We start from the raw sequence: 15,189 nt of genomic DNA on the forward strand, positions 1-15,189 counted from the left end.
AATCTGGTTATTGGAATAGAGGATTGCTTAATAGTTTTCAGCTGAATTAGAAAAGATCATATTAAGTTCAAAAATGCATCAGTTATCTGCATAATGCAAGTGATAATTACTTTCTATAAAATATTTAGTAGGCACCCCCCCCCCCAAAAAAAAAAGCTTCACTGTATGGACTTGTACAATAGAATCAGTTTTCAGCACATTCTTCTACTGTGCCAGTAACAGACACAGGTTTGCAAATTACTGTTTTGCTGTCATTTAAAAAATGCGGAGATGAAGCGAATGTCAGGAAATTACAGAAACAGCATGTCACAAGACTGCTGTTCTCAAAGAGATTGGAAAGCAAAAATAAGTTGACATAATAATGTTTTGTAGAAATAAACAGGGGTAAATCACAAATCAGTAGTAATAAAACACAATGAAATAATCAAAAATTTCTGAAACTGGCTTCCGAAAATTAAATTGAAATTGTTTAAATAAATCTTTCTGCTGCTGACAAACATTAAATAAATAAATCATACTGCAGGCAGAGGGGAAGACATTTAAAATGGTACTCCCTCCCTTCCTTTCAGTTCTGAGCTGTCAGTTCCAGTGACAGTTTAACACCTCTGCAGTAGTGTCAATTCATGTTGGACTACAAAAGAACACTTAGAACAAACGCATCCAATTTAGCGACAACTCTGGCTGCCGCTGGATAACTTCAAATTATAGTGTAAAGCAAGCTCTGAGCTAAACATAAATGAGGGTGATTAGCAACAGAAAAGAAGCAGGCCTCTTACAGAGGTAATACAAACTGGCAGCGAGACACAGATTTCCCATTATATGTCAATGGCATGGGAATTCACAGTTGCTTCCTTATGTCTGGCATGAGTCATTGAAAAAAGACTTGAATTGCTTTACGGGAAAGAGAAAGGGTTGAAGGAGAAGCAGATCACGTTGATATATCAAGCCTCATCGGTAGCCATGTTGTGGTAAACAGGCTAAAATTACAAATAAAGCACCAAGAGTGATTTTGAGGTGTTAAAATAGGCCTGGAAACAAAGATGGACTGAAAAATACTTACTTTTTTTTTTTTTTTTTAAATTCTAGGGCAGGGTTTTCCTTTAAATTCAGTTGATCAAACTTTCTAAATATTGTTGTTTTTATCTTTCCACCTGGCATCCCCTCAACAGTGATGTTTAAATAAATTAACCCTACTGCGTTTCTGTAGACCGTCAAATCTCAGAACTTATTATTCTCTAAATATTCTATAAATTGTTCTACCGCCTCATGGCCTCCCACACAAATAAATACAAGGTCATCAATAAAGCTATGATACCCCTTTACATATTTTTGACAGAAATTACTCCTATAAATGCTAATCTTTTTATGGGCCTTTTTGAACAAACACATTTATAGGAGTAATTTCTATCAAAAATATGTAAAGGGGTGTCAGAGCAATTTATAGAATATTTAGAGAATAATAGGTTCTCTATGAGGTTTGACTGTCTACAAAAAGGCAGTAGGGTTAATTATTTAGACATCACTGTTGAGGGGGTGCCAGATGGAAAGATAAAAACAATAATATTTAGAAAGTTTGATCAACTGAATTTAATGCTACATGCCATGAGTTCTCACCCCAAACACACTTCAGCATCCATTCCATATGGGGAAATACTTAGGATTAATAGATTGTGTAGTGATAAAGAAGAATGTGAGACAGAAACACAAATGGTAATAACCATGTTTTTGCAAAGAGGCTATAATGAACAACAGGTTAAAGAAGGTTACAATAAGGTTAAGAACATAAAAAAAATTCCTAAATGTTGTGGTTAAAATAAAAGTGGTAGATTTTATCAAAAGAGAGTGTAGATGAAAAAAATTTGTTTCTAAATATACCTTGTTTTCAGACAGACTAGAAAATGTGATAAATTATTGGAATATTGTGACAAGGGAGGTAGCATCCTTGAAATAAGTCAGACTTAACTTCTCCTATCAAAGAGGGAGAGGTTTGAGAGGCTTCTTAGTACATGGGGCTTATAAGAGACCAGTTAGTCAAATGAAAGAAGAAATAATGGTAAGGGGAACTATAACCTGTGGGGGTTGCTCAGTTTGTAAATATGTGGTTAGGACATTCTTAACTATAAATGGTAAAAGATTTCAAGAGCAGGGACTTTTTTCTTGTAAAAGTGCAGGTATTACTTATGATTTAAGGTGTCCTTGTGACAAGCATTACGTTGGCGAAAGTAAAAGAAGTTTAACAATCAGGATAAAAGAACATGCAAGAGATGTTAGGAATAATAAAATCACTAGCCCTATAGCAGAACATTTTAATAAATTCCATGAAGGGAATTTGGAGGGTTTACAGGTCACAGTTCTGGAACAAATCAATAGTAATTTATTGAGTGAAGAAAGTATCAAATATTATTTAAGAAAAAAATAATCAACTTTCATATTAAAATATAATACACTTTATCCTAGAGGCTTAAATAGAGAATGCAACTGGAAATGTTTTTTTACGGTAGCCTTTTTGGAATTAATTGTTTAACTGTATAATTGCTTTAATTATGTAACTGAAAGATTGTAGTGTATAAAAGGGATGTATTTTAGAATAGGGATTACTCTGTAAAGGCTTTTTGTAAGCTGAGGCGCTAGGAGAATTTATTTTATGTGAATAAAACAGATTATTGGACTTTTCATAAGATTTGGATTCCTATATTTTTGGTTATGGAATATTAATATTTTGTTGCTTGGTGGTTTAATATATTCCCTATATCCTTGTTTATTAGGTCCATGATGATGCATTCCATAGCTTTGCATATCAGACTCGTCAGGCTAATGGGGCAATAGTTCCCAGGGTCTGTAGTTGCTCCTCCTTTGTGGAGAGGGATGACTGTAGCAGTGCACCATTTGGTAGGGGAAAAGCCTGAGGTGAGGCTGTGATTGAACAGGGCACACAGGTGAGGTGCCAGTTCACTCTGTAGTTCATGTAGAACACAGCCAGGGATATTGTCAGGTCCCACAGAAGCTGTATTCTTGGCCTTGGACAGTGTTGTTTTAACCTGTGCAGCAGTAATACCAGGTGCCTGGCAATCTACTGGTAATGTGATTTGTCCTTTGGGGGGAGGGGTAAAGTTGTCACCGAATCTGTCGGCCAGTATACTGGCAATATCTGTTGGCTCAATACAGGAGGTACCATTGTGCAGTAGCTCAGAGCAAATTTGGGTATTGCCATGGAGATTCTTTACATAACTATAGAACGGCTTGTGGTTGCCTTTACTACCTCCTGCAATGCTGTCTTTATAGCTAGCTTTAGAAAATTTGATGAGGGATCTCAACTTTTTGTTGAGGCTGACAAGGGAGTTTTTCCAGTCTTGGGACTTCACTTTATTCCGCATCAGTTTCCTCCTCCTGTTGTAGAGTGGGGTTTATGGCAGGGGACCACCAGATTTGGCTTCCTTTTTTTGGAGGAGAGCATCTTGGTTCTGTTGGGTATGGCGAGATCCATGCATTTGTGTACATATTCGTACAACGCATTGATGAATGATTCAGCAGTCATGCAACTATTCTCCATTTGCATGGGTGCCGTGAAGTTAGCCACCTCTGTTTTTAGGAGCCCAAAGTTAGCTTTGGAGAAGTTTTTCATGGTGGTTACTTTTGGGGGTAGGGGGATTTCCAAGGTGATTACATTGTGGTCGGATCTAACCAGGGAGGAGTTGACTACTGGTGTACAGCAACAGTCGTCCATGTTAGTAATGACCAGGTCAAGGATGTTCCTACCCCTAGTGGGGTAAGAACGAGCTGGTCCAGGGCATTGAAATTAATGAATTCCAGGAAACGTTGGGCAAGTGTATTGGTACAGGAGTAGTTTTCCCGGTTAATGGAGGGGTAGTTGAAGTCGCCCAGTATAAGAGTATTAGCTTGTAGCTTGGACCCCAATATTCTCCAGGGTGCTTAGGAACATGGAGTGCGAGTCTTGGGACATGGTTGGGGACCTATAGCAGGCTACCACCTGAATCACTGTCTTACCTAATGTTAGCTGCAACTGAAGTATTTCAGATGCGTTATGTTGGGCTACCAGTCTAGAGGTGTGTGCATCCTTTATGAATATGGAAACACCACTGCCTTGTAGATCAGTTGCATAACAAAATGCCTACTTTTTAAATACACTCACCAAATTTACTTCAGTAATTCACAGGAATAGAAGTCCCAAAATTAAAACTCCTACAACAATTTCAAAGCTCAGTGAAGACTTCTTTTCATTGCTTAAATGGATGACAAGTATGTTGTATGGGTGGGTCTGTACCTCCTATCCTTGTACGAGCTAAACTCAGACCTTCATGGCACACAGCCTTAAGCATTTCTCTCCAGATTCTACCCACTTCTTTAAAATATAACACCTCTCAAAGTGATGTTCAAACCACAATACAAACGTGTCAGTGACAATGAACTAAAAGACTTCATTATTAGAAACTCTGGTGCCTTAAAAGACCCTTCAAAAGGGGTATGGGGAAATACTAAAGATGCAACGGATTTGCAATGAGGGGCTACAGCCAAAGTGACGTTATAAAAGCTTATTTTAAAACTGCTAGTAAAACTAGAAATGATCTTTACATCAAACATAAGACCCAGTGACAATCATCCTGAGTTGGTGTTAATTCGGGTGATGTAAAAAAGATCCAACTGCACTTAAACAAATGAACAACATTTTTTCAATGACAGGTTTTTCTCTTGGCAAGTATAAATACCAAGTTCTTCCCTGAAAAAAGGGCCAGCAGTAACCTAGTCAACAAAATGATAGACAAAAATATTAGTGATTTCCAATTTCAAAAACACACGAGAGCGTGGGATAAAAAAACAAAAAAAACAATTAAGAATTACTCTTGGGGAATTCTGCACACCTTTCATGCCTTTCAGAGGAATCATATTAATATTGATAGATCAGATGTACAAAATTTAATGTAAATGATCCCCTTTACATGCAGAAATGAAGATGTGGTATATGTCCTGAAGTACTTGTGTAGTCTTCTGTATAGGAGAGATTATTCAATCATTTAAGGTAAGACTTTGAGAGCCTTAGGGATATAAAGGATAGGAGACTAAACAACCTAATGGCAGCATATGTTTTTGTTGTAAAATTATGGTAATTACTTGGCTTTAAAAACATATTTTAGAGAAAAAACACAACTAGTGATAAACGTGGTAGGAGTTTAAAAGATTTTTTGCTGTATAAAGCATCTATTTGAATTTAATATAAAACAGATCTTATGATCTAACCAAACACAGTGTGACTTGACATTCAATTAAACAATGAATCTAAAACAGACATGCTTTATAACTGGGGTATTAATCTAAAGCATGTGTTTTGCAACCATTTCTTAACTGAATACTTTTAGTTATACCAAACTTAATGGTTTTGCAATTTTTAATTCCTCTGAAGGCTCTGCTGAGGCACCAGAGTTCTTAAACATAATTGTTTTTACCTGAAAGCCCTGATATATTTCCTTATATTGTCTTATATTCTTATTCTTCTAGTATTATTATTGACTTCAACCCAGTCTGCACAATCATTAAGGAACACTAGTCTGTATAGTAATTACTACACACTTAATATAGATGTGTCAAGTGAACAACAAGCAAATCAGTTCCTGAACCAGGCTAAGAGATACCATGATGTTTCTAAGCTACTTCCCCCAAATTAAGACTGCATGGAAAAATTACTTGTATTTGGTTCCCCAAACTCCCTCTCGCCTCAATCCATGGGTCTGCAGTGAGAGTGTAACTGGTATTTATAACCACTCTGGATCACCAGCACCCCCTTACGTTGGTAATGACAGCATTTCTCGCAGGAGCAGGGCAAATTTGGAAGCAGAGGTAGGCTGGCTTGGCTAGTTACAATCCTACTTCACTGGGTGTTAGCATCAATTTTGTAGCCTGGTAAGGCATTTTACATTACTCTCCACTGTCCCCGATTTAGCAGAAAATCTCTAGTTTTGCCTAATTTTTGGTCTATTTCTCATAAAATCTGTTTTTTTTTTTCCTTTTTGCAAATTGTTGCAGTTTGCTATCACCAAATAATGACAGACATTTGAGTTCCAAATTTCATATCTTTCAGAAAATGTACGTTAATGCAAACCCCTACATTCCAGAAACTGAGTATAAGAGCATTTAAAATCTGCCTGTGATTTTCAGCCTCTGCACTCCATTATTTTTTGGCTCTGTACCCAACTCTTGTGCTAAGAGGTTGAGAACTACAGTAGGCAATGATGTGAAGCCCAAGGGAACATATCTCCCCAGAGGTCCCAGAACCAACATTTCCTCCCAGGCTATCACACACATGCAACCCTGTGACAGTTCCATGCACTACTATCAACAATGGCTATGTTGAGCAGTCTATCTCCAATCAGCACATCATCCACAACATTCCCCTCCTGAGAAAAGGGCACAGGTAGGGCCCTTGCCATTCTTTCCTTTCACCATGTCAATTTCAGCAGGCATCCAGAGTCACTAATCAAACTCTGGTAGTCTACACCAGTCATTTTTTCTTCTGTGCTAATGAAACTGGTGACAAAACATGGTTATAGTTCATAATATCCAGGAAACATCACCTAGTCACTATACAACCATTTTACATTATATGCAAATATCAGGAACTACTTTTATTTAATGATGAAAGATAAACTAATTATGGAAAAATGAGCACATACCCTGTTGCAAAACATCTGAACAATTCAATGAAAATGAAGTTTCAAAATTTCCAGAAGCAAAGCCAGACATCTTTACTAGTTAAGGTCCTGTAAAAATACAGAAATACAATGTTAAGAACAGGTACCAAACCAACTGAGAGGTTAAAACAAAGCTTCACAGTAACAATATACAGGTAGAGACCAATGTTGTTGAATACTCTTTCACAGCTGGTCAAGGGGCTCAAAATATTGTAAATACCGTTTCTGCTTACCAACACATCAACCTCCATCAGCTTTCTCCACATTCACCAATATCAAGTTCCTCTTTCCATTTTACAGCATCAAGTGAGCCACTTCAGATTTATTTACTGACTGGCATGTGGCAGAGCTGGTTCAGGATGTTTTCAGGCACTATCCAGGCCATAAGCCAAATAGACATAAGACAAAAAGTAGTTTTCAATTTTTCTAATAATTAGCCTACTGTTTCACCAGTCAAGTCTCTGTTTCTGCATAAACCTCTTCCAAAGTCCATCAGATAACTTTGCCGGGGTTCTAATTCAAATACCCCCAGTGCAACAGCAACACAAAAAAACTGGTCTCCAAACCGGATAACACCTTACACAGTGGTTGCACTATCACTTTTCTGAAGCTGATCAAACAAATTTATGGACTTTGAAAGAATACAGAAGCTGAACTTTATCAGAAAATAATTTACCAAATTAACCTTTATTTGTATTAAACTTTATCAAAAATTCGTAAGAGTTTAAAGGTCAGTAACAGGACAACCAAAACAGCAAATGACAAAGGTGAAGGAAAATGGTAAAGTACTGCTTGTCCCATTCCACAACGGTTACCTAACCCACCTGGTACGCTACATAAAATTAATTCTGTCCTCCTTGCCTGGCAGCACTCCATATCCCCCATTAAAGGGTAGCCATCATAACAGGGGGAATTATCCCTCTGACAGGCAAACACATTTAGCGGCGGAATAACAAAGTGCTGGGTAGTTAAAAGCACTTGGATTTCAGATTAGACCACATTTTTGTTATTGGTTCTATTGCCTGTACAGGTTTTTATACAATTTAGTTATTTTCAGTTAAAAGTGCCTTGCCTGATACCACTGGTTTCACTTCAGACATCCTGAGCTGTTTTATTTTAAAATATTGCCTTTAGTGAATCTGCTTGGCCAGGAGTAAAAGCCATCTTAAAATGTATTTATTTATTTTACATTTGTTAACTGGGAGAGTCCCAATGAGCATGAATCCCATTTTCAGCGGAGGCCCAGGGAGAAAAGCTCCACAAAGGTTAGCACAGTAAATGCAATACACAAGTTATTGAAGTACAGTACAAAAGAAGGAGGAGCTGTTGTATGCCAATACAGTAAAATAAGCACAGAATAAAGTATACAATATAAAACGTGAAAATTATACAATACAGTTGTAGGCCATTTCATTCAGTTATATGGTTACATTTATACAATGGGTAATACTATAAACACAAGTTGTTTAAGTACAGAACATAGAAAATAGCGGTTGTAAACTTGCACAGTAAGATCAAACATGGGTTATTCTATATTATACAACAACCCCCCATTAATATTCTAAAACGTGTACGCTGATTGGTCAGCGTGCACGTTGTAAATCAGAGTTATACTAATGGAAAAAGATCCGGTCGCCCAGACTTTTTCCATTAGTATAACTTTTTGAAGCAACGGAGAATGCAAGATCTCAGTTGCTTTTTACACACTGGCTGGCTATGTTAAACGAGTTTAACATAGCAAGACAGCTTAAAAAAAATAACTGAGATCTTCCTATCTCTGTTGCTTTTTTTTTTTTTTTAAAGGTGTTTCGCTATGTTAAATGGGTTTAACATAGCGAGACAACTTTAAAAAAAGCAACGGAGATTCTCCGTTGCTTTTTTTTAAAGCTGTCTCGCTATGTTAAACTCCTTTAACACACTGAGACATTTTGTAAAAAGCAACGGAGATCTTGCTTTCTCCATTGCTTTTGCCCACAGCTCTGATGTACTGCGTAAGCATACTCATGCGCAGTACATCAGAACTGCCGCAGAATACCAGACAGCTGCGGAAGGGCAGAAAGGAGGCATTATACAATGCCATTATTTAAGAAAAGTAATTTTTTTTCTTAAATAATGTCATTGTATAATAGCAATAACCCACTTCTGGGTGTGGGTAATGCTGGATTTACCCATGGTTGTCTTTGTTTGGCCACTCGGGCTTCGCCCTCATGACCAAACCACACCAACCATGGGTAAATCTAGCATTACCCACACCCAAGTGTGGGTTATTGCTATACTATACAAATATGTTCCACTGTGAGAAGCTACCCAGGGTCTGAGCAATTGCATATCCAAGACCTGTTTAAACGGGACTGAAGGAGTTTTTTTTAAGTTAATTTTGTTTTCTGTTGTCCTAATATCTATGGGCATGGAATTCCAGGTTTTTGTAACAGAAGTAGAATAGAGTCCCCAGAGCTATTTTTGCTTTTGGTTATGTCAACTAGTGCTTTGTTGTTGGATCTTAGAAGGCATTTGTTAGAATAGATATTCAGTAGGCCATGTAGTGCAGGAACTTTACTGGGATTTTAAAGGATTTGGTGGGTTATTGTAAGTTGGTTACACGCGAGTAGGTTAGCTAACTCGAGGCAGGTTATGTCAACTAGTGCTTTGTTGTTGGATCTTAGAAGGCATTTGTTAGAATAGATATTCAGTAGGCCATGTAGTGCAGGAACTTTACTGGGATTTTAAAGGATTTGGTGGGTTATTGTAAGTTGGTTACACGCGAGTAGGTTATTTAACTCGAGACAGGATAATTCCTAGGTTGCTAGACAGTGATGTGTACTGAAGGGTGAGTTAGTTGCAAAGTTTATTTTATTGTAGCAAGTGCTTAGTTTCCTTAAGTCTGCTTTGTTTAGGTTGATGAGTATGGGGAGGCATACATAAGTATGGAGAACAGGTGGGTTCGTGGATGGTAGCTTTACTGTTGTTGACTGGGTACTTCTTCCATCTATATACAGTACCAAGTTATGGACTTTTTTTTTGTTAGAGCAATATGCATATCAAATTTCATGTTGGGATCGATGACGACTCCTAGAAGTCTCGTGTGTTGAACAGGAGTGATCGGTGTGTTAGCAGAGTATATTGTGAGTGGAGGTATGGGGTCTAAAGCACTTATGGGATAGGGAACATCATTAGCTGTTTTTATTTTAGGTCAAGTATTAGCAGAGAGTTGGTTAACTCTGTTTCAATAGCGGTAAAGGATTCTTGTGTCAATTTCTGGAGTTGAGGGAATGATGGGGCAGAACAGTTTAGGGAGGAGTCAGAGTACTGGACTAGGGTGGCATGCAAGATATCTTTATGAGGTTGGTTGGTAAATATGTTGAAGAGGAGAGGATCGAGGATAGATCCTTGGGGGACCCCCAAGGTTTTAGGTAGGTGGGGAGAATGGGACTTCTGCCATTTTACTGCCTGTTGGCGGTTACATAGATAATCCTGACACCAGGCTACACTGGAGTGGTTTAGATTAAGAATGGAGAGAGCAGTTAAGAGTTTGGCATGGGAAATCATAATCTAAGGCCTTGGGGAGATCTACAAAGACAGTGGAGACAAGGTTACCATTGTTCCAGTGTTGATTTACAGTACTGGTAAAGCTAATAAGGGCTGTGGTAGTACTGTGATTGGGACAGAATCCGTGTTGGGTGTTTGTCAGTAGTTTATTAGTAAGGAGATAATTCATTATTTGGGAATGTATAAATTTTTTAAGGATTTTAGACAAGGGAGATAATGGCGATTGGATGGTAATTAGATAGTTCCACTAAATTAACCCCTTTGTGAAGTGGTATTATATGTGAAATTTTCCATAGATAAGATACACGTTATTCTGACAAAGAACGATTGAGATAAGGAAACAGGATAAGAAGATGGGTTTGGCGGCAATCTTGAGGTATTCTGCAGGTAATTTTTCAGCAACCAGGGCTGTAGGTTTAAGTTTATTCAGATATTTATATATTGTACTTGTAGGACAGATTGTAAGGAGAAGCAGTTTTGATCTGCAGGTGAGGTTGATAATTTCTCCTACTTCACATCCAAACTTATTAGTAAGGGCTAGAATGGATGTGAAGTATTCGAACTGGGTGGCAATATTAATCCGTGGTGGTATCAATATTTGAGGGGAAAGTACTGGTCTTTCCTGCTTGCAGGATTTTATTGATGGCAGCCCAGAACTTTTGTAGGCAAGTTTGCGTTTAGATTGGATGTCTGTATAGAGGTTCCTTTTGTCTATTCTAATTTTTTAGCTTTGTTCCTTAGTTCCGGATATGCCTGTCAATTGTTTAAGTTTTACTGTGACGCCAAGAGTCCCATGCTTTCTCTCTGTTTTAGAAGTAGGTTGGTATTTTTGGTAAGCCAGGAGGCATAGCTGGACTTGATTCTAATGGTTCTGACAGGGACAAGGTGATTTAGTATGTTAAGAAAAGTGTTTTAGTAGTCTACAGCACTATCCAGGGAGAGAAATGAGAGTGGTCTCCAATTGCATTATTTAATGCAGATATGAAGTCCTGGTTTTTGAAATTCTTTGTATACCGAATTTGGAGGATGAGGGATTTTATTGGGTTCACTTGGTGTCTTATTACAAACGTGAGAAGGTAATCACTGAGGACATCTGGGAGGGAACCGGAGAAGTAGGATTGAAATGGCCAGTTAGTGAGAATCCAATCAAGGATGGACTCCTTTTTAGTTGCTTTATCTACTCGGGTTGCGTTTTTTTATTAACTGAGTGAAGCCATGTAGGTTGATGTGGCTGGTGGGATGGAGCGAGTCACAGCAGGACCAGTCGGTACTTAAGTCAATCAGTACGATTGTTTCTTGGAGGAGGTTTTGGGATGCCCAGTCTAGAATGGATTCTACTGTATTAATGTTTTTCCTGGGGGGTATACAGGTACAAATTATATGCAAGTCTTTTTCTGAATCAATTTTTAGCGTGGTAAATATTTCTGCATTACTGAACTTTGGTGGGTCATTGACCAACATATCAAAGGTCAGGTTATTTTTGAAGAGTAGTGCAATACTTCCACTTCTTTTGGATGCCCGGTCTTGTCTAAGAACATTATACCTGGGGGGGGGGGGGGGGGGCAAATTCCTTATCACTGTTTTGTGATTTTAATCAGGTCTCAGTGAGAAGAACTAGGACACGGAAGTAAATAGCCACAGTGGTGTGTAGTTCCGATATTTTACTTAGTATGCTTATGTTTATGTTAAGTATTAAGAGGTCAGTGGGCTTTCCGGGGTATGTTTAGAATGTTATTAGTCTGGTTGCAGAAGGGATTCTTTTTGCGTTTGTAGGGCCAGGATTTTGGTGTACGTCACCAATGAGTATGATTTGGGATGGTATTTGAACAAGAAGTTATGTACTCACCATAACGTTCGATGTATGTAGTCCATCTCGCCTCACATTTTTACCCGTGGGTTCGGAACCGAATAACTGCTCCGACTCGGCCAAACTTTTTTAGCTCGAAGTCTTCTATTGGCTGGGCTAAGCAGGTATCCCATGGTGCACTGCTCCATATCCCCAGATCAAGTTTGCTGCAATACTCATTCATACCCCATGCATATACAACATCCAGATAAAAAAGAATAAGCTAAAGTAAAGGGAACTCTGTAGATAAAAACCTAACCTCCAGATCCTCCAGGAAGGGGGACGGTGGGAGGGTAAATAAGAATGTGAGGGGAGATGGACTACATACATCGAACGTTATGGTGAGTACATAACTTCTTGATGTTATTTAGTCCTAGCTCGCCTACATTCTTACCGGTGGGACAGCGTCCCTAGCATCTACATCCTGGGTGGCTCATAGGAAAATAAAGGACGACCTGCCCCTAGAAACCACGTCCAATTTGTAATAAGAAACAAATGTGCGAGGAGAAGCCCAAGTAGCCGCAGCACATATATCATCCATTGACAATCTGGCTTGATAAGCTGTAGATGTAGAAACAGCCCGAGTAGAATGAGCCTTGACCAGAAATGGCAGATCTTTTCCTCCTGCTTGGTAGGCGAAAGAGATGCAACTAGATATCCATCTGGATATGGTGATCTTGGAGACCGGGTACCCAATTTTGTTCTCCGAAAAGGAGATAAATAGTTGATCCAACTTCCGGACATCCTTTGTTCGGTGCAGATAGAAACTGTATGCGTACATCCAACTGATTCTGCCTTGTTTGAAAATTGAAGAAAGAATACAGGCAACTCAATGGATTGATTAAGATTAGACACGGAAGCCACTTTAGGAAGAAAGGAAGGATTTGGTCTAAGAGAAACCCTGTCCTTATGGAAGATTAAGTATGGAGGTTTGATAGAGAGGGCTTGAATTTCTGAAACTCGCCTTGCTGAAGTGATTGCTGTTAAGAAGGCTGTTTTCCAGGTCAGGAATTTTAATTCACAGGTAGCTGCAGGCTCGAAAGGTGGTGAAGTAAGGGCTTGTAGAACAAAACTGAGATCCCAGGGCATGATAGGTTCGGAGATCGGAGGACGAAGTAACAAAGTACCTTTCAGGAAAGCCTTGCAGAGTCTATGAGCCATGAGACTAGGCTCATTAGCCACATGAAAATTAGAGATCGCTGCCAATTGAACTTCGATGGTAGCTGATGCAGAACCCTGATGGAAAAGCATAGACAAAAACTCCAAGACTAAAGCAATTGGAGCTGTGTAAGGATCAATTCCTTGGGTATGCACCCAAATAGAAAACCTCTTCCATTTGCTAGAGTAAATCTTCCTAGTAGATGGCTTATGAGAGGAAGATCAAATGTGAACCACTTCCGATGAAAATTTATGAAGCCTAACTAACGACAGAAGTGGAGTAGCCAGGCTGTCAACTGGAGGGTCATCAGGGAGGGGTGGAACTGTCCCGACATGTGTGTCAGTAAATCTGGTTGAGGGCCCAGGATCCAAGGAGTGTCCACAATGTATGGTTGAAGAAAGGGGAACCAGACTTGATGAGGCCAGTGTGGGGCAATCAGAATCATTCTGCTTCCCAAGGACTGCGCTTTCTGAATCACCTTTGACAGCAAGGGAAACGTAGGGAAAGCATAAATCAGACTGGAGGGTCAATCGTGAACCAGAGCGTCCCTGGGTGACTCTCCCTGTGGGGGGATCAGCATGAAGTAGTTGCTGCATTTCGCATTGAGGGGGCTGGCAAAAAGGTCGCAGCAAGGCTGACCCCATCTGCTGAAGATTCGTTCTGCAATCAGACAATTCAGGGACCACTCTTAAGGCATCAGAATAGCTCTGCTTAGCCTGTCCGCGATCACGTTGGACTTAACCGGAAAGTGCATTGCCACCAGAAAACGTTGGGAAGTTATTGCCCACTTCCACACTCGCATGGCCTCCCTGCACAGGGGGTAAGACCTGGTTCCCCCTTGTTTGTTTAGATACCACACTACTGACATGTTGTCCGAGTGTATTGCAATCATCCCTAGAGGTAGAAAGCTCTGAAGTGCCTGCAACGCAAGTAGCACTGCTCTCATCTCTAGGACGTTGATATGCAGATGTATCTTGTGATCTTGCCACGTGCCTTGGACTGTCCTGCCAAGATAATGCCCCCCCACCCTCCCCATCTGGGAGGCGTCCGTGGTCACTGTGGTAACCGGGATGGGTGAACTGAAGGACCTTCCCCCGTCCAAATTGTTGGTGCAAAGCCACCAACTGAGGTCTTGTTTGCATCTGTCCGTGAGCAAAATGGGGTGGGACAGTGGAAATTTTTGGAGAGATCAATGAACAAAGAGAAGCCATTGGAGAGGTCTCATGTGCAATCTCGCTAGGGGGACCAACATAATTGTTGCTGCCATGGTCCCCAGGAGTTGGAGAACCAATCTTGCCTTCGCATTCCTCAGGGGCATCAAGATGTGTATTTGCTGTTGTAAGACTCTGATCCTCTCCTGCGGTAAAAATGCTTGCATTCGAATGGTGTCTAATTCTGCGCCTATAAAGGGCAACAAAGCAGATTTTTCCCAATTTAGTGTTATGCCCAACTGTTGACAGAGAGTGATGGTAGCGTCCCTGGTTTGGACTAGTTGATGCCTGGTGGGGGCGGTAAGGAGCCAGTCGTCCAGATAAGGAAAGACTTGGAATCCCTGACGTCTCAAGTGAGCCGTCACCACTGCCATACACTTGGTGAACACCCTGGGGGCTGTGGTGAGACCAAAGGGCATGGCTCGAAACTGGAAATTACTGGCTCCCAGCCGGAAGCGTAGTAAGCATCCTTGAGGTCAATGGAGCACATCCATACCTCCTCTCCCAACAATGGGAGAATCGATTGTAGTGTGACCATACGGAACTTGGACTTCTGTATATAGTTGTTCAGTTGGCTAAAGAGAATAACTGGGAAAGATAATTTGAGAGGAACCATGAGTGGGCTACAGCATTTAGGAGCTGCATCTGTCCATTAGTGCAGGGGACAGTCCTTTTCTTTTTCCCATCCATGGATCTAAGTTGCACTTAAAATGGACAGGGATGAAT

General features: G+C 39.9%; 2 protein-coding genes across 2 annotated transcripts in view; one reads left to right on the plus strand and one right to left on the minus strand.

Moving 5' to 3' along the window:
- Positions 1-15,189, minus strand: part of HAUS4 (HAUS augmin like complex subunit 4) — a 770,196-nt gene that overhangs the window by 648,790 nt on the left and 106,217 nt on the right. Inside the window, exon 2 of the mRNA XM_044058014.1 lies at positions 6,684-6,770. Within this exon, the coding sequence (XP_043913949.1) occupies positions 6,684-6,753 (70 nt within the window). The 5' untranslated portion in view covers positions 6,754-6,770. The remainder of the gene's footprint in view (positions 1-6,683; positions 6,771-15,189) is intronic.
- Positions 1-15,189, plus strand: part of PRMT5 (protein arginine methyltransferase 5) — a 1,996,504-nt gene that overhangs the window by 503,248 nt on the left and 1,478,067 nt on the right. The gene's annotated exons all lie outside the window — the stretch shown is intronic.

This window comes from Protopterus annectens, chromosome 16.part0 (assembly GCF_019279795.1).
Source record: "Protopterus annectens isolate FY-2018-M chromosome 16.part0, PAN1.0, whole genome shotgun sequence".
Classification (NCBI taxonomy): Eukaryota; Metazoa; Chordata; order Ceratodontiformes; family Protopteridae; genus Protopterus; species Protopterus annectens.